Here is a 25392-nt window from a genome sequence, read left to right as displayed (position 1 = left end):
CAGTAAGTATATCTAGCATATCTACCTTTATCATTAGCCTAAAAAAATGAGAAGAGGACTTTAAATGAGTTGCAGCAAATATATATACATTGATTCAGATTTACCAAAACGAACATTCAATTCAAAAATAGGAAAACTGTTGTTTGATAAGATTGTATGGACGTGTAATGTAAAGAGTTGAAAAGTCAAAACTGTCAACAGAATCAAAAGAACCATCAAACGCACGTAATTTATCTAAAACATTTAAAGACTTTTTATAACTTCAAAAATAGTCCATTTGAACTAGAACACATTTTTGTTTTGGGGCCATCTGAAATCCGCTTCTGGATGCTGGATTTTCTCGTTGTGTTAAAGACCCAATGTTGACCTTGTGTTGTGTTATGCTCTCTGGCCGAGTTGTTGTCTCTTTGACACTTTCCTCATTTTCGATTCTCAATTGTATTTCGATATATGGGATCTGGTATCATTGTTAAATCTAGGTAAACCACTGACACCCTGAAATCGACTCCCATTTTTGTAGCTTTTACGAGATGTTTTATTTAAAATGTCCTTAAATAATATGTTTCTTTATGTTATGTATTCTTGTGCTATCTTTGAGTAACTATATAAATACTTACTGTCCCACTGCTCTTATTTTACACAAGAGCACGTATAAACATGGCTACAGTATTGAAAGAACAGTTTCACAAAGGAAAAAAATTGAAAAAAATTATTGGTTCGAAATTTCGCTTTCTGAAATTCTTGCGATCTCAATAATCCGGTATGTTCAATAACCACAGATAAGTCAGATGTTGATTTTTTCGATAGAGAAATAAATGATTTGGTATGAACAAAATCTACAAAATGAGTGTTGCGTATTTAAAGTCGGTCAGTATACATGTAATTGTCATGCCTTTGACAACCTTATAGGTGTAATTGTGAAAAAAATAAGTATTTACAAAGTAAGCATGCAAAATGATAAGTTGAAATAATGAAAGAAAATCATAAACATCATAAAAAAATTTCTTTACCGCCAAGCTCCTGACGTTTGATATGAACTTTGCCTGTGCCACCATTATGGCAGAGACAGTTGACCACACAATTGTTTTAACTACACCAAACTGACTTTTAAAACGAAAATATTACCTACATGGTAAAAATAAGACACAGAATATTTGAGAAAACTAAGAAATTAGTCTTGATGAATATGTTACTTGACATCAACCAAGAATATGTGATATCAAGAACTGATATACTGTTCCTAGGTGGTATGTTCAATGGAGAAATAAATGATAAGTATGAATAAGGACTAAATGCACTTGTTTCTGGAAAAAAAAACGCATTTTGCTTGGATATAAAATGTTACTATAAGGATCAGTGATAAGGATATATCATCATATTTTTTTTACTATGGGACCGTTATTCTTAGACTGCTATGACAAGCATGCAGCGCTAACAATAGCAAGGGTAAGTATAATGGGAATAGTATAAATATATTATGTGAAAGAATAATTTCATCATTTTGAATGGGTATATTTAAAGAAAGTTTAAATTGATAAATAACATCGCTGTTAAATAAAAGGTGGGATATTCCGTTTGTTAAAATATACTACTGTATTTTTACAGGCACAACTTCCGATATGATTTTTTTTTTTTTTTTTTTTTTTTAGTAAAGTCTGAAAGGTTTTGCGTTGTTTAATTTTTAAGCCATTTTAGGATTTTTCTCAATTCTGTTATATATTTTGCCCGGCTGTTATTCTTTCCCTAAACTTTATTTTTTGGCCTGTTTTCCTCTTTCTGTAATTATTTAGTCCTTTATTATGCACATTTTGTCTATAATTATTATGTATTCTGTAAACCTCAATGCTCAGCCTCAATGTCTAGACCCTCTTACGATTATATTACATGATTAGTATTGAAACACGGAACTGATGAAGTCCGTTGTAGGTTTGATAATTACTCATCCATTCAAGATGTCTGCGCCCATCAAATTCTTTTTGGCAGACGACCCTCAAGTCTTATGCAAGATACATATGATAAAAGGATAAGAATCAGTCCATTTCTTTGAATTTTAACATAATTCTACCTTTTAATATAAGGTAGAACATTAATAAATACAGAAAAGTAATGACTGCATTTAGTCATTTACGTTTATTTCATCGAAATTTTTTAAAAGTGTGCACCGGTGCATACTGACTGTGCACAGGCGTTTGTTACAATTGCTGGGTTTACTATCCATACGAACCCCTGTTTTTTAGGGATTCGTGACGATAGTTAACCCTGCAGACCAGCAGTTGTAACAAACCCCTGTGGACTGTGATTAAAATATGCATGTCTGTGCTTTTAAGACAATGTCCTTGAAGGAAAATTTAACAGAACAAAATTTCTTCAACTAATACTTATATGAGGCAGGCATTACCTGTGAATGGGGACGAATTCTGATTATTTTTTTTTAAAATTCAAACATGTTGATAAAAGAAACGGAAATACCGTAACGTTTCCGATATTGGTTCTGTTGTTAGGGATTTAGTTGTGACGTTATTTAAGTTATGACGTCATATTCAATGTAAACAAATAAACGCTGTTATCCAGGTAACGTCTTTTTCATATAAAACAATTATTAAAAATGATTGGGTGTTAAATTCCTTCCTATATTTGTTGATATGTTGATAAATATACATTTTATTCAAAGTCTCATGCAAACAAGACCGGAAACGAAAGAAGACCGGAAACGGAAGTAGATCTGAAAAAAAAAAGTTAACGATTTTGAGTTCATTAGTAGAATGAAAAATTCGGGAAATTTTCCCGAAATTTTGAATTTTTTTTTTTTATTGATTTTTCTACCGTAATTGGGGACATCTATTATAAATCTTCTATAAAAAATGTTGTCTTTACTTTCTTACATAATTTTTTTTGGGTCTTCAACAAAGTTAGGGGGGAGGAGGGGTCCTGATCCCGTAATCCCAGATTTTAATAAACGAAATCCCGAGATCCTGAATTTAAATAAATTTAAATCCTGACATGTATCCTGAAATTTTGAAAAATAATTTGATGCTGAAAGGGTCAATCCCGAAATCCCAAGCTTTAAAACACTCTGTCACTGAGTCCCTATAAAGGTGTTTTATACTGCAATCAGCTATTTTACTATACAGATAATGCTATACGTATAAACGTTAGCTTTATGTATATGTCAATGAACTCAACTAACCTATAAGCCCCGCCTACTTACCGGAACTACTGTATTTCAACAACAACGTCATGTCACAACCATGACAATGTGTAGTAACAAAGGTCAAACTTTTATGAATTTAAACTTGTTATATCTTCAAATTGGTAATTTATATACCATGTTTATTAAATGTTATTAATTAAGTTCATTTTCCCTTTCTAATTCCTTAAAATGTCAATGTTTTACCGCCTGGACTACGCTCATAGGGAAATACCCCAAAATGGTACCCCAAGAGGGAAATTCCAAACACTTTTTTTTAACAATGTTTGTTACATATTTTTTTAAATTTTTTTAATTTTTTATCGATTTCAGTATAAAAACAATATGTAGAACCTCACATTTCCCCCGTTTCTAAGCCTCATACAAATAAATTTCATATTTCAAGACACTATACATATATTGTCTAAATAGTAGTCTCAGTAATAATCAAGAGATTCAGCACCTTGTCCTGAGCAAAATTTTTTTTTTTAATTCTTTAGTTTATTTGTGATAACATTGTTGCACCATCTATCGGAAGATTAAAGTCACGCCTGTTTCAATATTCTTGACCAATTTGACCAATGGTAGCACTTCAACTCTTCAATTTGGAGGTAAAAACACAGTAGCGTCTAGATTACACACACTTGGTAAAGCAGGAAACGAAAAATATATGTTGACAGTCATGCATTTGTGCAAGAAACATACACAGGAACTTCTATTAATTAATCAAAAACATTCAAATTGTCACTAAATAAAATCGTATGTTTAGGAATGTAAAGACTTGTTGCACAGTAAGCATGTGGCAATTGTTTACATACACCATCTACATTTACACTGTCACATGATCATGTTATAGGCGCTTTTTGATTGGATGCAGTGAGTTTCGACTGCAACTGATGAAAATCATTACCTTAATTGTGTCTCTGAAATTCTATCTCTTTCCGGCAAGGGTGGAGAGGAGGGAAGTGGATCCTATCCCTTGGCTATCAAAGATGTAGACTCTGGTGCTATTTTCACAATAAATATCAGATAAACAACCCATGTTCTGTTTTAGGGTTATAAACAACTGATTAACATTTCTTGATTATGGCTTACACTACATGTAAATTGTCCTTTTTTTGTGCCAAAGAAATAAAATGGTCAACTACAAAAGTAAAAGGGAATTGTATATTATCTTTATAAATCTTGTTTGAAATTATTATAATTTATGCTCTTTAAGGGTCATTAGATATGAGATATAAAAAAAAAGAAGATTTGATGTCACTTTTACTGTTCTAGAGTTATGCCCCTTTAAACATCGAATTTTCTGTTTTGTCCTTAGGTTTGCGTCAGCCAAATGTTATGAAATTTATACAAAATGGTTATTTCCACAGAACTCAGATCAAGTTCAAATTTGGATACTGTCACTTTTACTGTATTGTTCTTGAGTAATGTCCCTTCATAACGTTGGAGCAAGAAGGGAGATCATCTGTGTCCCATGGACACATTCCCCATTTATTTTACCTTTGTATGAAATCAAACAGACCTAGAAAATTCCAATTGTATATATTCACCATCTCTTTATATCTACATGTATATGTTTATATTTGATTATATGACCTTTGGCAGTCTTTGGAGGTCACCCTGGTTGTTAATACGATTGTGTCTAAACTAAAATAAGCAATATATGCTGATGCATATTATCAAGTCCATGCCTCAGGCTCATAAATTGTTTCTTTACCACTTTATAATTTGGATATAAGACATGTAAATGTAAGATTTAGTATGTTATAAATCAAATATGAGAATTTGAGTCAAATTCAATTACATATTCATCAATTTGATGAATATGTATTTCACATCTAATGCCTAGAGCTTTAATAACTGAACCAATTAACTAGTATACTGATATCTTTTATTTCAGATAATTTGTTACTATTGAAATGAGTTGTAGACAGTTAATTCAACGTGTGCAGCTCTTGTATTCTATGAAGTCTCCCTGTCAAACATGTATTTGTGGAACTATCAGCAGAAAATTCCATCTTGTAGGAGCATTAAATGTAAGGAATTAAGATATTTTTATCAAAGACATACTTAAAAACAGTCTTGAAGTTTTCATGATTTTTAAGGATTAATGACACCCTATTATCATGATCATAACGGTTATTTTGTCTTTGTTTGAATTTTTTGAAGATCATAAATTCTAATAGCCTGCAATGACTTGTAAAATAAGTCAGAAAAAGTCACCTCTTTGTATATGCTATGTACAGATCACTCCTGCTAATTTTCCTTACAGACAAAATATATGTAGCAATTATAGAGGGATATCAAAGAGTACAATTTCAGTTGATGACATTCATTCATTATTTGATTAATTGATTGATTGTTGTTTATTTCATTAATTGATTGATTGATTGATTGTTGTTTATTTCATTAATTGATTTATATATTGATTAATTGTTATTATATTCAATATAGATGTTATTTTAATATATTATTAGCTCACCTTTCCTACAAGAAAATGTGAGCTTTTGCCATCACTTGGCTTCCGTCGTCGTCATCCGTCTGTCGTCGTCTTCGTCGTAAACTATTTCAAAGATCTTCTCCTCTGAAACTACTGAACCAATTCAAACAAAACTTCATCTGATTGATTCCTAGGGTATCTAGAATAAAGCTTGTGTTTTAATTCCCATTTCATCAAAAAACATGGCCGCCATGGCTAAAACTAGAACATAGGGGTAAAATGCAGTTTTTGGCTTATAACTCAAAAACCAAAGCATTTAGAGCAAATCTGACATGGGTAAATTTGTTTATCAGGTCAAGATCTAACTGCCCTGAAATTTTCAGATGAATCGGACAACCCGTTGTTAGGTTGCTGCCCCTGAATTGGTAATTTTAAGGAAATTTTTGCTATTTTTGGTTATTATCTTGAATATTATTATAGATAGAGATAAACTGTAAATAGAAAAAATGTTCAGCAAAGTAAGATTTACAAATAAGTCAACAGGTCCAAAATGTTCAGTTGACCCCTTTAGGAGTTATTGCCCTTTATAGTCAATTTTTAACCATTTTTCGTAAATCTTAGTTATCTTTTACAAAAATCTTCTCCTCTGAAACTACTGGGCCAAATTTAACCAAATATGGCCAAAATCATAATTAGGGTATGTAGTTTAAAAATTGTGTCCGGTGACCCGGCCAACCAACCAAGATGGCCGCCATGACTAAAAATAGAACATAGGGGTAAAATGCAGTTTTTGGCTTATAACTCAAAAACCAAAGCAATTAGAGCAAATCTGACAGTGGGAGAAATTGTTTATCAAGTCCAGATCTATCTGCTCTAAAATTTTCAGATGAATTTGACAACTGGTTGTTAGGTTGTTGCCCCTGAATTGGTAATTTTAAGGAAATTTTACTGTTTTTGGTTATTATCTTGAATACTATTATAGATAGAGATAACCTGTAAACAGCAATAATGTTCAGAAAAGTAAGATTTACAAATAAGTCAACATGACTGAAATGGTCAATTGACCCCCTAAGGAGTTATTGTCCTTTATAGTCAATTTTTTAAAATTTTCATAAAATTTGTAAATTTTTACTAACATTTTCCACTGAAACTACTTGGCCAAGTTCATTATAGATAGAGATAATTGTAAGCAGCAAGAATGTTCAGTAAAGTAAGATGTACAAACACATCACCATCACCAAAACACAATTTTGTCATGAATATATCTGTGTCCTTTGTTTAATATTCACATATACCAAGGTGAGCGACACAGGCTCTTTAGAGCCTCTAGTTATAAAACATTTCTAAAAAAATGCTGAAAGTAAATCAGTAAAACTAAAAATATAATCAGTTGAGGATTTATTCAACATTTGCCATATTGAATGATATTATGTTACAATAAATGTGAATGTATTTTCCTGTTATGCTTGTAGTACTCAGTGCCTTTCTATTTTTGTTTCAGGGATCTGCTCCTGTGAAAGGTAGAACAAAAACTTTTGAGGAAGCTCAACAGGATCTTCAGAAGGTAAAACTCCATATAAAATAGGAGATGTGGTATAATTGCCAATGAGAAGACTTTTCATAAAAAAAACTGGACAAATATGTGACAATTACAGGTTTCAATATGGCCCTCAACAATGAGCAAAAACAATACAGTATATAGTAAACTCTGAAGTGCCCAAAGATGATAAATATTAGAGGGAAGAGTCTGCAGTATATTAAACTGAAACTATATTTTCATGAAAATCAATGCATAAAAAAAGATCAATCAGTTACTGTGGATTCATAAATTTTTGTTGGATACTAAGTTTTGTGGATTTTGTGGGTACAGCATAGCCACAAATTTAAATGTATTGGAAATTTTCAATTGGCTTGTATACAGACTTTTTTTTTAATATACCGGTAGATTAGACCGTTGGTTTCCCGTTTGAATGGTTTTACACTAGTAATTTTGGGGCCCTTTATAGCTTGTTGTTCGGTGTGAGCCAAGGCTCCGTACATTGACCTATAATGGTTTACTTTTATAAATTGTTATTTGGATGGAGAGTTGTCTCATTGGCACTCATACTTCCTATATCTATTTAGCAGTACAACAAAATTAGATATCCATGAAAATGTAAGTTTTCCTCAATCCATGAAAATTGGTACCAACAAAAATAAATGAATCCACAGTATGATGAAAAACAGAATCAGAGCTGATGATTTTGACTGAAATAATTTCAATCAATTAATTGTGTCAGCTTTTAAATGTCTTGTGGTAATTATTTTATGCTAACTCAGGATGATTCTTCTATTGTAAATCAAATTGTTTGTTTTCAGGCAGAGAAACGAATTGCAAAAAAGAAAAAGACAAAAGTAAAAGTGATATCAATTTACAGAAATATGACAGTGAGTCAAATTGCCACTCAAACTAGTAGGACTGTAGGTATGTAATCAAAGATTAATTTCCTTGTTTTGAGTCTAGCAGGTTTTGACTAGTTATCTCTCTTTTAAGTTAACACTTCTTAGGGGAGGTGAAAGTTTGTTAAAGTCCTACCTGGCAGAGAATCTTGATCTCTCTTATGTTGTGTAATATAATAGTCTACTAGTGATCATTAAACTTCCGTCATCTGCTAACATGGGAATTTTCATTTAATTTACCATTGAGTCACTCAGGTTGGTTGGTCCCTAACCTGGGACAGTGGTCTAACAGTAAATTACATACTTTTAAATATGTTGATTTCTAGGTGTTTTGGGGTTATTTGAGTTGTTGCTGCCTCATGACCTATACCATTGTATACCCAACACCATATTTTTTCTCTCTCAAAGGCACAAAATTGAGACCATTTATTAACCATCAGTCACTTTAGAGTTTTAATTTGCTTTTACTTTTAAATGTTTTCTGCTTTTTTGGTAGAAGAAGCAAATATCAGTTTTGATGTCTATAATTTGGGGCCTCAGTGACTGAGTGGTCTAAGTAGATACTACTTTAATCACTAGCCAGTCAACACTGAGGTTGTGAGTTCGACCTATCTCTTGTGGGTGCCCCAACTCCAATTTTAATTGACTAGGATTGTCAGTTTTTCTATCGAAGGTCATGGTTTTCTACGGGCACTCCGGCTTCCTCCTCCAATAAAAACTGGCCGTCACGAAATAGCCTAAATGCGGTACTTAAAAGTGGCGTTAAAACACCAAAAATCAAAAATCAAATCAATGTCTATAATTTGACTGGATGTATCACCTTACTTCCATATTCACTGCAAACACACTTCTATAAGATGAATTAGTCGGAAAATAATTAACACAACTCTTTGGTAGACTCCAAATGGGTCTCCCTAATGCGCCTGAAATGTAAGAACTCAAAAGTTGTTTGTTAGCAACAAATCTCTGTGTAGTGATATTGGACATGTCTCTAATTTTAACACATGACTGAGCTTAGCCATTTGTGCCGATTTGGAAAGTAGAGGACCATAGAAAAAATGTTTAAAAACTATGGAGTTATTAAATGCATGCAAAGACTTAAATTTTACAATGTGAGCAGAGGAATTGAGGAAACAGCTACAATAACTGCCTACCTAAAATGAATTGCCCATCTGTACCCAAATAAGCACACTGTTAATACAACGTTTTATACTTTTTTTCAATGAACAAGTAAATTAATAGTGTTCTACTACTTTTCAGTAGACTGCAAATCAAAAGAGTTTTTTTTATAGCATAATTTTAATAATGCAATTTTTTTCTGTAGATAATATTCTTGATGCTTTGGAATATGCTAATTCCAGACAAGCATTTCGTGGAGGCAAAACAGAAAGTAAGTAATAATAGATTATGTTAATTAGGGCTATTCCAGAAAAAGGGACAGAATTTTTTGGGTAAAGATTGCATGAAATGCAATGAAAACCCTATGTAAATGACTTAATATCTATATCTTCCAAGGATAATCACTACTTTTGATATAGTAATTTATAATAATAATTACATAATTTGTGCAAGTTGCAGGAATCTGATATTTGTTCTAAAAAATTGTTCTAAAAATATCATTGATGTCATTGCTCAAGTCCTTTTTATACGACCGCAAAAATTGAAAATTTTTTGGTCGTATATTGGTATCACGTTGGCGTTGTCGTAGTCCGAAGACTTTTGGTTTTTGCACTAAAACTTTAGTTTAAGTAAATAGAATTCTATGAAATTTAAACACAAGGTTTATGACCACAAAAGGAAGGTTGGAATTGATTTTGGAAGTTTTGGTCCCAACAGTTTAGGAATAAGGGCCCAAAAAGGGGCCCAAATAAGCATTTTTCTTGGTTCTCGCACCATAACTTTAGTATAAGTAAATAGAAATCTATGAAATTTAAACACAAGGTTTATGACCATAAAAGGAAGGTTTGGATTGATTTTGGGAATTTTGGTCCCAACAGTTTAGGAATAAGGGGCCCAAAGGGTCCAAAATTAAACTTTGTTTGATTTCATCAAAAATTTAATAATTGGGGTTCTTTGATATGCCGAATATAACTGTGTATGTAGATTCTTAATTTTGGTCCCGTTTTCAAATTGGTCTACATTAAGGTCCAAAGGGTCCAAAATTAAACTTAGTTTGATTTTAACAAAAATTGAATTCTTGGGGTTCTTTGATATGCTGAATCTAAAAATGTACTTAGATTTTTGATTATTGGCCCAGTTTTCAAGTTGGTCCAAATCGGGGTCTTAAATTAAACTTTGTTTGATTTCATCAAAAATTGAATAATTGGGGTTCTTTGATATGCCAAATCTAACTGTGTATGTAGATTCTTAATTTTTGGTCCCATTCTCAAATTGGTCTACATTAAAGTCCAAAGGGTCCAAAATTAAACTAAGTTTGATATTAACAAAAATTGAATTCTTGGGCGTCTTTGATATTCTGAATCTAAACATGTACTTAGATTTTTGATGATGGGCCCAGTTTTCGAGTTGGTTCAAATCAGGATCCAAAATTATTATATTAAGTATTGTGCAATAGCAAGAAATTTTCAATTGCACAGTATTCAGCAATAGCAAGAAATCTTAAATTGCACAGTATTGTGCAATAGCAAGAAATTTTCAATTGCACAGTATTGTGCAATAGCAAGTATTTTCAATTGCACAGTATTGCGCAATAGCAAGAAATATCTAATTGCACAATATTGTGCAAAAGCAAGAAATTTTCAATTGGAGTTATCTTTCTTTGTCCAGAATAGTAGTTGAATCAACTGAAATCATTGTTTTATACAATATACAAATTATGTATATTCACTTTTACTACTAACTGATAAATTAAAACAATCTTTACCATTCAGTGATACAGTCCTTGGATGGTGTAAACTTCCCACTAACACCATACACCATTACACCATACACCATACCCCATTACACCATACACCTTGTATCATTACACCATACACGTTACACCTTTGCACCATACACCTTACACTTTACACCATATACCATTCCCCATTCTATCTACACGATCTGAAATTACCCATAATGCAATTGAATTTTAAATATTAAGATTTTTATTATGTTTATGCTTACAATCCGAAAAAAATGAAATGAAAAAAAAACTTCGTTTGCAACCAATGAAAGGTCGTACACTATCATTCACACCATTCCCGATCGCACGTTACACAATCACACCATTCCTCATACACCATTAGACCATTCCCCTTACACCATACACCATAGCACCATACACCTTACACCATTGCACCATATGCCATACACCATTACACCATACACGTTGTTTTGGGAAGTTTACACCATCCAAGGGCTGTAACAAGCACTTTTTTTACATTTTAATATTTTATGATGTATTTAAATGAGTAGTTATTGTTGCAAATTCCATTAAAAATTTGAATTGAGATCAGTTTTGTTGGAATAAGGGAAAGGGGGATGTGAAAAAAAATTGGGGGGGGGGGGGAGGGTGGAGTTGTGTTCAATTTTTCTCATTTCAGATTTCATAAATAAAAAGAAAATTTCTTCAAACAGTTTTCTGAGAGGATTAATTTGGCATGCACAACTAAAAGATAGTTATTTGTTGTTTTTGTCATACAAAAGTATAATTGGAATTTGTATGAAATCTTTTATCTATTAGACTACTGATGTTATTGTATTTTCTTTCAGTCACTGATGTGTATAATTGTATTCCATATAAAAATCTTCTATCCGTTTGACTACTGATGTTATTTTCTTGTTTTTTTCCCCAGTCACTGATGTGAAAGTTATTCAGAAAACTCTGACATTCCTTGGCTACAGATCACGTATTATAGCTAATCCAGAAATGGTGGTAGCAAAGAAAGAAGAAAATAGTAGAGATATTGAACCACAGTAGGTCTTATCGTATCTTTATTTAATGATTTTGTAGAAATTTATTGAAGAGCTATTTGTGACCTCAATAGTTAAATTTGAAAATGGAAAATGGTTGGATAGATTAATGAAGTCTACTGTTTTTTAAAAAGGTGTTTGCTAAAAATGTTGCTAGTTGAAAAATGATTTTTCTTTCAATAAATGCTGTAAATGCATGACATTAATGGGGTAGTAAAGATACACATGTAGGTTTGTGTTCTCTTTTTGAGATTAAAGCATTTGAACAATTAGAATGATTTTGACAGGAAAGTGATTTCTCGGTATTTTTCATATTTAATGCATTGAAAAAAAATAATATTGAACTGTAAATTTAAATTTAAAGTTTAAATAATTAGATAAGCAAATCAAGAAGTATAGGCATTGCTGTTTAAAATGGTTAGCCGAGGAAAATGCTAGAGTGATACTAAATATCCTTTTAGGCAGTAAAAAGATTCTTCCCCATTTTAAAACCTTTAAAGATTATTATTTACCCATGTATTTCAATATGGCATAATGCCATTTAATTATGTAAATTTATGTAAATGCAAAACAATAACTTTTTGTCTGATGTAAAAAAAAATAAAAAATAAAGAGGTTTGTTTTATCTTCTTCATTGACAATACAATTGTTGTATACTGCTTATGATTTAAAAATTGAGTGAATGGTATAGAAAGAAAACTTCAGTTGTGTACTGTGGATTCATTTATTTTCATGGGTATCAATTTACATGGATTGAGGAACACTTCCTTTTTCATGGATATTTGATTTCGTGGTTTTCCAATCATTGCATACAAAACCTTTAGAAAATTTGTAATTTGTTAAACATTTGAATTTGTGGCATACCTGTATCCTTGAAACCCACAAAAAGTTAATATTCAAAGAATAATAATGAATCCACAGTATAATTGCAGAAGAAACAATTTCTATTAAACTATTAGTCTTGAAATTGAAATTTATTAAAAGTATTAACTTTACCTAGGCCACCACCAGATCCTAGTGTGTTGGTCAGACGTCCACCTGTGGTGACTATTATGGGACATGTAGACCATGGTAAAACAACATTGCTAGATGCTCTCAGAAATACTAATGTTGTAGCTCAAGAATTTGGTGGAATAACACAACATATTGGTGCATTCTCAGGTAAAATGCTAGTTGATATAACAGTGTCTTGTGTAAAGTATTAGATTTATGGACAGCTTAGGGACGACATCAAATGATCAATGTAAGAGAAAAAACTTAATTCAAATAGTTTGGGGGTGAGGGGCGGGGTTGAACTTCTGCAAGATTTGGTAATCCGACATTGATTTTTACATATATTCATATGGGTCAATCAATTTTTCCCAAATTAAGTTAAGAGGGTCAGTGAAAAAACTATGTGAAATAAGTTTTTTATCCTTCATTGAACTTTTGATGTCATCCCTTAAGGGTTGAGATAGTGGGCAGTTTGATTCTATGTCTGAGACCACAGGCCTCATGTTTGAATATGGATTGGTAGTGATTACTTATGAATGTAATGAGATAATATGCAAGTAATTGGGCCTTTTATACAATTTTTAGATTTTCATCCTTATGACGATATAAGGACTTTATTTTCAGTACTTTTGTTGATTAACCCATAGATTCCAGAGCAGTTTCAGGAACATGTAGACATGGTAGAGAAGTAAAAATAAAAACAAATCTGGAGCATAAAGATGCAAAGAATCTATGAAAAAATTAATGTTTGTTACCTTTCAGATTGCACTTTTATTAATATAGAAAACGCAGTTTCCCATTGAAAAACTCCTTTTGCTGCTAAAACTCTGTCACTTTTACTAAGGAGTTTCGTAAAATATTACATCCTAGTAAAATATTACATCCTAGAACAGAAAGTTGATATGCACTATTATTTTATTCAAAGGTCAAAACATGGCTGTGCAGCATATTTTGAACATTTATTTGCCCTGAACTTCTAAGAGTTTGAATATATACATGATATACCATAATTCTGTACTACCCCTACCTTCACTTTGGAGTCTTTCACAGACTTCAATATCCCCTACTATCATACGTTTTTATACTGGTAACATTCCCTAATTATGTCTCTATGAGATAAAACATAGAGATCATATCTGGGAACCAGTACGTAAACGAAACAAAATATCTGAATATTATGTATCTTCCCAAAAGAGGTGTGGCTTGTGAAACCTCTAGTATTCTTATCACTTATCAATCTTTCTAACAAATTAAATATGAATATTTGTACCATGAAGCATTTTTGCTAAAAAATACACTTTCGTTCAAAATATTGTATGATTTTCATATTGCTCTGACATAACAATGATATTCATTATTCATTTCAGTAAAAATGTCATCTGGGAATACAATATCCTTCTTAGATACTCCAGGACATGCAGCATTCTCTCACATGAGGGCACGAGGGGCATCCCTTACAGACATAATTATATTAGTGGTAGCTGCAGACGACGGTTTAATGCCTCAGACTGTAGAATCCATTCAACATGCCAAATCTGCTGATGGTAATTAATTATTATATGTAAAAATGTAAAAAATATACGTATAGGATAAACATAAGTGAACTAAGGGTATCCAAAGCACTTTTCTGGAATTACTGTCATCAAAAACTCACAGATCAAAAAATTTAAAGCCAAGTTTTATAAGTTCTTGAATACATGAAGTGCCATGTGGCATAAAGGCACCTAAAAAGAAGAGCCAAATACATCTTATAGTGTAGAATTGTAAAGACTGAAAACTCTATGTTAGAGATTAACAGGTGGTTTATACGATACAGAAATGTAATATTATAATCAGTTGTGTTTAAATATATGTTCATTCTGTAAGCCACTGTATGAATATGCATTGAATACCTAGACAACACATTTAATCATTTACCTTATTTTATTTTCAGTTCCCTTAATTGTTGCGATCAATAAAATGGACAAGCATACTGCTGATGTTGTAAGTTAGTTAACATTTGTCTTTATTCTATAATTTATAATTTGTTTTGGTCTATGCATCTGTTCGTCCTTCCCTCCATTCCGTCTGTCTGTCCCGATTCAAGTTAAAGTTTTTGGTCAAGATAGTTAATGAAGTCCAATTTCCTTGAAATTTGATACACATGTTCCCTATGATATGATCTTCATATTGCTTATAACAGTGATACTCATTATTTATTTTGATTGAATTGTTTATTTTAAATTTTGAGGACGGAGCCACTTTTTGCGCCATGATTACATTACATGGTGCAAAACGCTACCGAACCGAGCAACTGGTGTCTACTTTATTATATTGCAGATAAAACAACAAAATGAATAAAGATTAAAAGTTGTTTTTATTCAAAATTCAACACAATTACAATAATTTACACCTTTTACCTGTTAATTACCTGAAAATGCAGGTAGCCGGATAAAATTTTACTAAAATAATTGCTTAAGGTGGTTCGCGGGTCTAAATCATTTATATAGGATTTCTCTATATTTTTCTATAAATGAACTTTATCTTATAGTTAATAGAAAAATAAAATAAAAAAGTGGGGTCACCGTTCATTTGCGCTCACAATCTGCCTTCGAAAGAAGCATATATTTTTGTAAAGGTGTTTTTTTTCTGTTGAAGTAATAGGAGAAATAAAGGTAATATCGAATTAAAAAAAAGAAATTTATTACAGAAAAGCTAAAATTTTACAATAATTTAGTTTAAGTACAGCTTATATGGAAATTATATTAAAAAAGATAGGTCACCGATGAGTTGAAAAAGATATTTCAATTTTAGAGCCAAAAAATGGCATTTTTCCACCAAAGGGAGATAATTTGGAACTTTTTCAATGATGTATACATTTTGAAAGTCATCTGGGGCCAACACGAATTGATTGTTTTGAATGATTTTTGTACCATATGATAAAATAACAACTACAAAAGGAAATAAATAAAATTTGAAATGAAAAACAAATGTTTGATTTTTTTCTGAAATTTTTATACCCTTGAGCCTCCTTAACATTACAGTTCATGCTCTCCTGAGCATTTTTCATGTACTAGCTTTGTATCTCTTATAATAAAAAAGATAAGCAGTCTAAAAAGGAATATACTGTTCTAATGAATGAACACAAAAAAAATGCAGCAGCACCAGCCAACTTTCTATATTTTGTGTAGCGTTGAAAGGGTGCAAAATTAGATTTTTGACCCCAATTTCACACACCACTGAACATAGAAAATGATAGTGCGAGTGGAGCATCCGTGTTCTATGGACATAATCTTGTTATAATTATAAAAGTTGCCATATTTCATCAATGATTTGGTTATAAGAAAGTTAAGGGCTGTCTCAAGAAAAAGGGCTATCCTCCCCAAAAATCCCAGATATTTTATTCTGTATTCCAGTTATTTGGTTTTAATTGTCTGTAAGATAATTTTGGCGTGAATTGTTACCTTAATGTTCATTCCATTTTGGTTTCCATTTACCGTACAACTGTGCCTTGATCAAAACATTTGAAATTTGTAAATACTGTTAGGATCATCTATCACATATTGTAATGTAAGGTTCTTACTTATCTTAAATTATCTGTTCAATAAATTCAGTTTGCCAAAACAAAGATTTGAGGCTATTGACAATATATCCTGATAATTATACCCCCATCCACCACCCACTGTCCCCCTTAAAGAAGTGGGGGTATACTGTTTTACCTCTCTCTATCCATCAGTCCATCCACCTGTCCATCAGCCTGTCAGTCTGTCACATGAATATTTTCATTGCATATTTCTCAGTAACTACATCACAAGAATTTCTGAAATTTAGTGTCAGGGTAACCCAGTTTGTATGAGTCAGATGAGTTTTCAGATTCATCCATTTTACCTTATTCTTTTAGCTGGGTGGGGGTATCATCAGTGAGCATTAGCTAAAAGAATCACTTGTTATTACTTGATTTTCATTAATTAACCTCATTTTGTTATTTTCTATGGTAAGAATACCTTGGATTGCTGAACCAGTATCCAATTATTTAAAGGTTTGGACATCAGTGTTCCATAAAGTTTCATGAATAAATTTCTCTTTTATTATATTTAGGAAGGCACAGAACAAATGTTGTTACAGTATGATGTTATACCAGAAAAGTTTGGAGGAGATGTACAATGTGTTCCAATATCTGCTTTGAAGGTAAACAAGTTACTATGTGTTCCATATCTGCTTTGAAGCTTAAGGTAAATACTATAAACCAACTTATTTTCGCGGATACTTTATTTCGCGTTTACCAATTCTAGTCAATTTCACGGCTTTCTTATTTACTTGATGTAGATTAATAAAGATTTACTTATTCGCTACGATTTATATTCGCTTTATTTTTCTTCTTGCGAAAGTCGCGAAAATAAGTTGGTTTAGAGTACTGTGGATTCATTAATATTCGTTGTATACCAATTTTACCGTGGATTTCGTGGATAGCAGAGAACTAGAAATTTAAATGTTCAATGAAATATAAATTGTCTTAAGGAATGCATGCAGACTTTACCCAAACCACGAAATTAAATATCCATCACTATGCAAGTTTTCCTCAATCCGCGAAAATTGGTGCCCACGAAAATAAATGAATCCACAGTACAATCAGTACATTTTAGTCTTTGATTATTTTAGGAGATGCTGTATACCGGTAGATACTTAAAAGATCAATTAAATTGAGGATTTCAGTTTTTTTGGGATAGGATTGCTTTCACCATTGATTCAGGGCCATGCCCTCACGTCAACCGTTTAATTCTAAACATTAAGGAATATCTCAGATTCTTATGATTGTCTTGCTTTAAAAGGTAAAAACAAACCAAAGGATCGAACTTAAACAACTTTCCTTTAATGTTCTTCTTGTAATCTTCATGTTTGATATTTCCCTTATATGCATGTTTTTAACAACACGGAAAATCAGAGTTAAACAGTATATATAATTAGTGTTTTCATAATTTTAGAAACACGTCAGAGGGAATTCCCAAGTTTTGATACAATGCGAAAGTTCTCTGAATTCCGATAAATCTATTTCTGTCATATTAGAACTGATGTGGAGTTTTTCTTATATATCACCGTTATGAAACTGATATTTGATATTGTACTTTTATAAAGAAATAGAGGACCATCTAGGTCGTTTAATTAAAATTAATATACTTTCTTCCTCCAGGGTTTGTTAAGTTAATTATGCGTATAGTTTTCTTGACTTCAAGGGGTATCAGATTGAGTGATTGCTCTGAATCCCCCGCTTCATTGATTAATTTGAAACTCATGGGATCCTTTCAATGTCTGTCAGCTATTGAGGGTTTTTGTTGTTGCATAATTTTAAATCATATGCATCATTTAAATTAAAATAAATGTAGTCCATATTGTAAAGGTTTAACTACAACACCCCTTCAGCCGAAATGGACTCTTCCATATTACTGTTTCGAGTTGTCTCCCTTCCATTAGTAACTTCCGTCAATTCTGAATCAAAATACAACACGTCGAGAAAATTAACTCATTTTGTCAATAAATGTCGTATTATATTAAAAATGATCGCAATTTAAACAGAGGAATGTGTACGGAAAGGAGTCATGCCCACTGACCCAAAGGAAATTAAATATTTAAAGAGTTAGGAATGGGGTTACTCCTAGAATTAACGTAGGAAAATAGGTGATAAGATACGAAGTGAAATACCTTCTCTCACTCTCAGTGACTGCTGTGGAAAGTAAACTTGAATTGATAGTAAACAAATAAAACACAATAAGTACATTGTTCATACACTTGTATCCGGGATTGGCTATTTTGTAACTATTCAGATTACGTAAATTACATTTAACATGTGCAGTTGAATTAGTTTTGAAAATAATAATATCCAGCTATATACATGTGTCAATGAAAACAATGGCAATCATATCCCTCAGAGCGATCTGCTCTTTAATTATTTAATGTAAAGTAAGCTATTTACTTACATTTTCTGCTCCTTTTCAAATTTTCAATAGAACGAAAGCACAGCAATAAAATCATTTTGTCAAAGGGTACAAATAAATTTTTCAAAATTAGCACCAGGTATTTGATATCATTGAATATTAAAAAATTCTGGCATTGTTTATAGGGGACAAATCTACAGCAATTACAAGAGGCAGTGATTACTCTAGCAGAACTTATGGACCTTAAAGGTGATCCTGTTGGTAATGTGGAAGGCAGAGTGATAGAAAGTAGATTGGTTACAGGCAAAGGGTAAGTCGAATGAAGACATTTAATTGTATAATGTGGATACATTTATTTTTTCGTGAGTACCAATTTTTGTGGATTGAGGAAAACTTGCATTTTTCGTAGATATCTAGTTTTGTTGTTTTTGCAAATTCTACAAACATCCTTTAGAAAACATGTAATTCCTTGAACATTTGACTTCATGGTTCTTCTGTACCAACGAAGTCATGGAAAATTATTATCCAAAGAATATTAATGAAAATATGCAGTATGCCCTTACTGCCTCAGTAACTGAGTGGTCTAAATTGTTTACTACTGTGTCTTTAGGCTGTCAACACTGAGGTTGTGAATTTAAACCCCACACTTGACAAGTGCTCTCCTCTCCAATTTTTTATCCTGAAATTTATTATCAAGCTTTATTTGAGCATTCTATGCTGTGTTATGTGTATTTACATCCATCTCATCAACTTTCTGTGTTCAAAATATAATCTGGCACATAGTGACATAGTAGACATGTATGAATATGTTTTGTATTATCTCAGGAACTAGACATCAGAGCTTCTGGAAATTTGATCTTGAATGATGGCCATGAATAAAATTTTGTCACAATTCTTGAAATAACAAAGCATAACTTCCTGAAATTTGAATCACGCTTCATGTGAGCATACTATGCATAGATTCTTTTTCACATTCATTGTTCTTGAACATCCAGATCCTGTTTGCAGAAAATTTAAATTAAATATATTAATTTTAAGCAATATGTCACAGTTTTTCTTGTTTTCTTATTTTTCAGGAAAGTTGCAACTGTAATTATAGAAAGAGGCACACTGAAAAAAGGCAATTTGCTTATTGCAGGAACTTCTTATGCAAAGGTATATTTCCTTGATGTTATAAATTCATTAAGGCTGGCTGCAAAGTAGCTGAAAGAATAGACTTAAAGATTAAAGAAGGACACAGTTTTAAAATTAACGATTATGACAATGTTCTTTTTATATGAGTTTATTAGATGTTATTATAGAAAAAATCAAATTATAATTGGGGCATTGGTGGCCAAGTGGTATAAGAAGTTCATCTACTGTGTACCTAGTCTGTCAACACTGAGGTGAGTTCAAACCTTGCACATAGCAGGTGCAATTTACGTCTTAATTGACTTAGATTTTTCAATTTTCCCTCCAAAGGTCAGTGGTTCTCACTTGGCAGTAGGACTTCCTCCTTTAAAAAAATGACCACCAGGATAAAGCCAATATGACAATAGTGCTGAAGATGGTGCTAAAAACTTACAATCAATCAATTTAATAATAATAAACAGCTTGTTAATTAATATTTTAAAATTGCATAGAAATCAAACCATGAAATTATATTTTGATTGAGAATTTTATAAATAGCATAACACTTCCCATAGAACTTTTTTTTAGATTTTACAGCACATTTCAGTCAGTATGTAGCTAATGGTAATATCTTTGGTTAGCTTGCCTGTTAGCTGAAACGTGAAGTCATTGTTAGGTAAGGTAAACTTCCCTCCTTTTTAAGTAGCTTGGTCCTACAGAGAGATATATTTTTTATCTGTTGGGCTAGTCTACTATTAAAGGAGGGAAGTTTACCTTACTCCTCAATTTATGTGATGTTTCTTGTTTGACAGGTACGTGGTATATATTCAGATAAAGGAAGTCAGCTGAAGGAAGCTACATTGTCTTCTCCTGTTGAAGTGACAGGCTGGAAAGAATTTCCCTCAGCTGGGGACCAAGTATTACAAGCACAGTCTGAGGTTTGTATCACATTTTTGTTAGGGCTATTCCATTAAAAAAGGATGTGGGGTGTAGGAATGGACTTTCAAAATAACACCCCCTCATAATTTTACATTATAATGCAATAGCCATAAGATCTTTATTTATCATTTCTATGGCTTCATCCACTCCATATCTTTTCCAGCTGATATTTAACAGTTTAATTTCTTTACTATTAAATTTGTACCAGCATTAGATAAAAACTTTTTAAAAGAGCAGTGCTACTCCTAAGGTAGCAAAATATCTTACATACAGTAAGGAAAAAAAGACAATTTGATTTTGATTGCTTTACAGCAAGTCCCTATAGGTTTTGTATTGTTGCAAATAGAAATAGATTTCTGGTACAGATACATCTACTTTTTTCATTTGATGAGTAAAATCATCTGTGTGATTTATGACATATTTATCTTAAACTATACTTTTTAAACATTTTTTGATTCTAGCGTCACTGATGAGTCTTTTGTAGACGAAACGATTGCAGGCATAAGTGTAAAATTTTATTCCTGGTATCTATGATGAGTTTGTTTATTTATAGAAACAGATAAAAGAGGCAATAGATTGGAGAAATTCATTAAAGATGGAAGAAAAAATGGACACAGATCAAGAAGCCATCAATGAAAAAAGAGAAAAACATGATGCAGAATATAAAAAACAATTGCAATTAAGACAATCATTAGGGAGACGAGAATATAATTTTGTACTAAAAACAATTAAACCAAACAGAGCTAAAGAAGAGGAAGTTCATCATGAAGGACCATCACTGTCTATTGTATTGAAAGGTGGGGTTAATTTATATAATTTCATGAAATTTTAAAAGGTAATACAACCAAATAAAAATGTCATATGTTTATTCTCGACCTTACTTAAATTATTCATTTTCAATAGTACATAAATGAAAGGTATACAAATAAAGAGCTGTGCTATGATTGCCAATAAGAAAATTACCCACCAGAGACTTGAAGATGATCAGAAGTCATATGGTTTTTAAAAGCTTTAAAATGCTGAAACAGCAAAAAATGTGACTCATTCTAAAGAAATATAGATGAAAAAGGAACTGTTGACCATTCTTCTCCATTCGTTATAATTTTAGAAACCTATTTGCTCTAATTATATATTCTTATAACACATTTTTTTCTTTATTTTTCCCTATAAAGGTGATGTGGATGGCTCTATAGATGCAATACTCAATACATTAGACACATATAAATCTCAGATATGTCGATTAAGTATTATTCATCATGGAGTAGGTGAAGTGGCCATGAGTGATATAGACAATGCCAAATTGTTTGATGGTAATTATGTTTAGCTGATATACAGACTAATAAGATATAAGTAAAATGTTCATCCTTTTTTCGGTTGGTTAAGAAGTTTTCGTAAATAAGCAGACGACAGAAAGTCAATTTTGTGTTCTTGGTTTCCTTCTTTTTTTATAGTCTTTGAAAAAAATGTTATCCTATATTCTGCTTTCCCTGTTTCCCCTTTCATTGCAGCCTTGTTTATGGACGTTAAAAGTCAGAAATTATGGTAGATAAAAAAATAAAGGTTCTTTAATGAAAATAAACTCATTGTGAAAATCTTCTACCATAAAATTGTGTAACTGTATAGTATAACAGATAGGGAATTAAACATCAATCAGACAGCAACCCAACGACACTAATAAACAAAAACAAGGTCATCCATCCTACAGTCTTGATAAACCCTTTCATAAGTTGTGTACACAGCAAGGGTGTGCATATTTTTAGCACCTCTTTATTGTTTCATGGCCAACTTTTTTAGAATAACCTAGCAATTTTATTTTGAAATGTCAAAAGATGCTCTATTTATTTTACGTCTATTTGTGGGTACCATACACATTTGTAACAATGGTCAATTCTGACTTATAAAACTTTCAGCAACAACTTCATTTTGATTTGTTTAATATATTAAAAAAAAGCAATAATGTAGTGAAGAAAACAGAGAAGATTACTCAGTGTTGTGTCTTCCATTGGCATCCATACCAAATTCTTGTCATAGCTGCATATTGATATGGCTGACAAGTGTCAATAAATTTCTATCATTTTATAGAGACATTTTGTAATTTAATTCTATAAGATAAATTAGTTCCACATATAGACAGAAAATGTGATTGAATTATTGTTAATAAAATGCAAAATAACTTATTTTTTTTAAAATCTTATTTTTTATTTAGGTGAAATATTTGCTTTTAATGTGCCAGTCTCTGAAACTGTGAGGGAACATGCCAAACTTAATAATGTTGTGATACATGAAGACAATGTAATATATAAACTGTTTGATAATCTAGTCGATAGCTTGTCCAAAAGATTGCCATTGAGAGAAGAACAGGAAATTATGGGTAAATATTTACAGCTTAAAGGAATGAAACTGCTAATTCATGGCCCCATTATATTGTTTTCTACCGGTATGTTAAATTCTTCAATTTAAAGCTTCATAGCTAAACGTAAGAATAAACAGTAAAAATAAGTTGCAATTATTGGCTTCAGTAAAAAAATCAGTATGATGAACAAAAACAACCAAAAATTATTTAAAAAAACAACTTTATGGTATGATTGCCAATGAGACAACTCTCCACAAGAGACCAAATGACACAGAAATTAACTACTACAGATCACCGTACAGCCTTCAACAATGAGCAAAGCCCATACCACATAGTCAGCTATAAAAGGCCCCGAAATGACAATGTAAAAAAATTCAAACGAGAAAACTACCGGCCTAATAAATATACAAAAAATGAATGAAAAACAAATATGTAACACATAAACAAACGACAACCACTGAATTACAGGTTCCTGACTTGGGACAGGCACATACATACAAAATGTGGCTGGGTTAAATGTGTTCTCTTAGACTAAATTATCAATCAGTACATGATTGGTGGCAAATTCAATTTCTTAAACACATAACTTCTTGTATGATAAATATTTATTGTGTTTATTTTTTGTACCTTTCAGGTGAAGCCACAGTAATGGATTCTTTTAATGTATCTTTTAAAAAGAAGCCAATGAGAATAGCAGGCTGTCGTGTTACGAGTGGAGTTCTTCAGAGAAAGCATAAATTTAGAATAATTAGGGAAGAGGAGGAAATATATAATGGTAATTTGATTTTTATTTTTATAAAAGAAATGAAACTAATATCATTAAGAAGGGTAAACTGTATATAGATATAGGAAGATGTGGTATGAGTGCCAATGAGACAACTCTCAATCCAAATAACAATTTATAAAATTTAACCGTTATAGGTCAAGGTACGGTAGGCCTTCATAAACTGTATACATAGAAATGTTCAGTCAATATTAAGAAAAGAAGATTGTGTGCTATTTTTTTAATTAGGACACCAAAATGTCAAAAGAAACGTTATTAGACAAACATAATGCTGTCATCAACATCAAATTCCTTACATGATTAGGGGCTAATACCATTCATATGATGCAGGGAAAGCAATTGGCCACAATTGTTAATGTGAAGTACTGTGGATTCTTTTATTTTAATGATTTTGATTTCATGGTTTTGCCAAATTTTGCAAATTTTATAGCAATAAGTCAATCACTCAGTTTGGTGAGTGGATAACAAATTTGAAATTGTCATTTGCAGAGCTGACAGAGAGATTTTTAAGTCATCAAAAAAAGTAAATAAACTTCCAATGTTGCAAAAAGTATTTAAATTTTCAACATAAACTTTCACAATGTGACACTTTGAAATTTGAATTGAAAACACATTATTATATATTTTTTTTCTTTTCAGGTCCTATTGTGTCTTTAAAACATCATAAATCTGAAGTAGAAACAATAAAACAGGACACTGAGTGTGGATTATCTATATCAGACAATGAAATCAAATTCGAAAGAGGAGATGTGATAATCTGTTATAGAAACTATACAGCAGAACAAACATTAGACTGGACTCCAGGATTTTAATATAGATATGCATTTAATGTTGATAATTTGTCATAATTTATAAAAAATTTGAATCTGCAGTTTTAGATTTATTGAAAGAGATTCAGGGTACATGCCAATATTACAACAATCAAACAATACAAGAAAGAAAGAAAGAAAAAAAAAAAGTTTAAGATGTTAAAAGATCAACATATCATATTTAACATTGGACAAGTGAGCTGACTGTCAACCTAAAATAGTTCTGAGTCTAGACAAGTGAGCTGACTGTCAACCTAAAATAGTTCTGAGTCTAGACAAGTGAGCTGACTGTCAACCTAAAATAGTTCTGAGTCTAGACAAGTGAGCTGACTGTCAACCTAAAATAGTTCTGAGTCTAGACAAGTGAGCTGACTGTCAACCTAAAATAGTTCTGAGTCTAGACAAGTTATGATTGATTGATTACTGTGGATTATTATTATTTGTTGGACACCAATTTTCGTTGATTTCTTGGGTACAGTTAAACCACAAAATTAAATGTTCAACAAATGAT

The 25392-nt window shown here is 31.6% G+C and overlaps 1 protein-coding gene across 1 annotated transcript; it reads left to right on the top strand.

Moving 5' to 3' along the window:
- The first annotated feature begins 1910 nt into the window (after positions 1-1910).
- On the top strand, positions 1911-24943 carry LOC139515750 (translation initiation factor IF-2, mitochondrial-like). The gene is made up of 18 exons (XM_071305430.1): positions 1911-2078; positions 5091-5226; positions 7132-7194; positions 7989-8094; positions 9394-9459; positions 11867-11987; positions 12985-13145; positions 14345-14521; positions 14911-14960; positions 17055-17144; positions 19072-19196; positions 19963-20041; positions 20809-20934; positions 21489-21732; positions 22108-22245; positions 23142-23306; positions 23923-24063; positions 24712-24943. Exons 2-18 carry the CDS (start codon positions 5110-5112, stop codon positions 24882-24884), a joined length of 2142 nt encoding a protein of 713 aa, XP_071161531.1. The 5' UTR covers positions 1911-2078; positions 5091-5109; the 3' UTR covers positions 24885-24943.
- The last annotated feature ends 449 nt before the right edge of the window (positions 24944-25392 follow it).

This window comes from Mytilus edulis, chromosome 3, assembly GCF_963676685.1.
Source record: "Mytilus edulis chromosome 3, xbMytEdul2.2, whole genome shotgun sequence".
Classification (NCBI taxonomy): Eukaryota; Metazoa; Mollusca; class Bivalvia; order Mytilida; family Mytilidae; genus Mytilus; species Mytilus edulis.
This window is presented reverse-complemented; position numbering and strand designations above follow the sequence as displayed.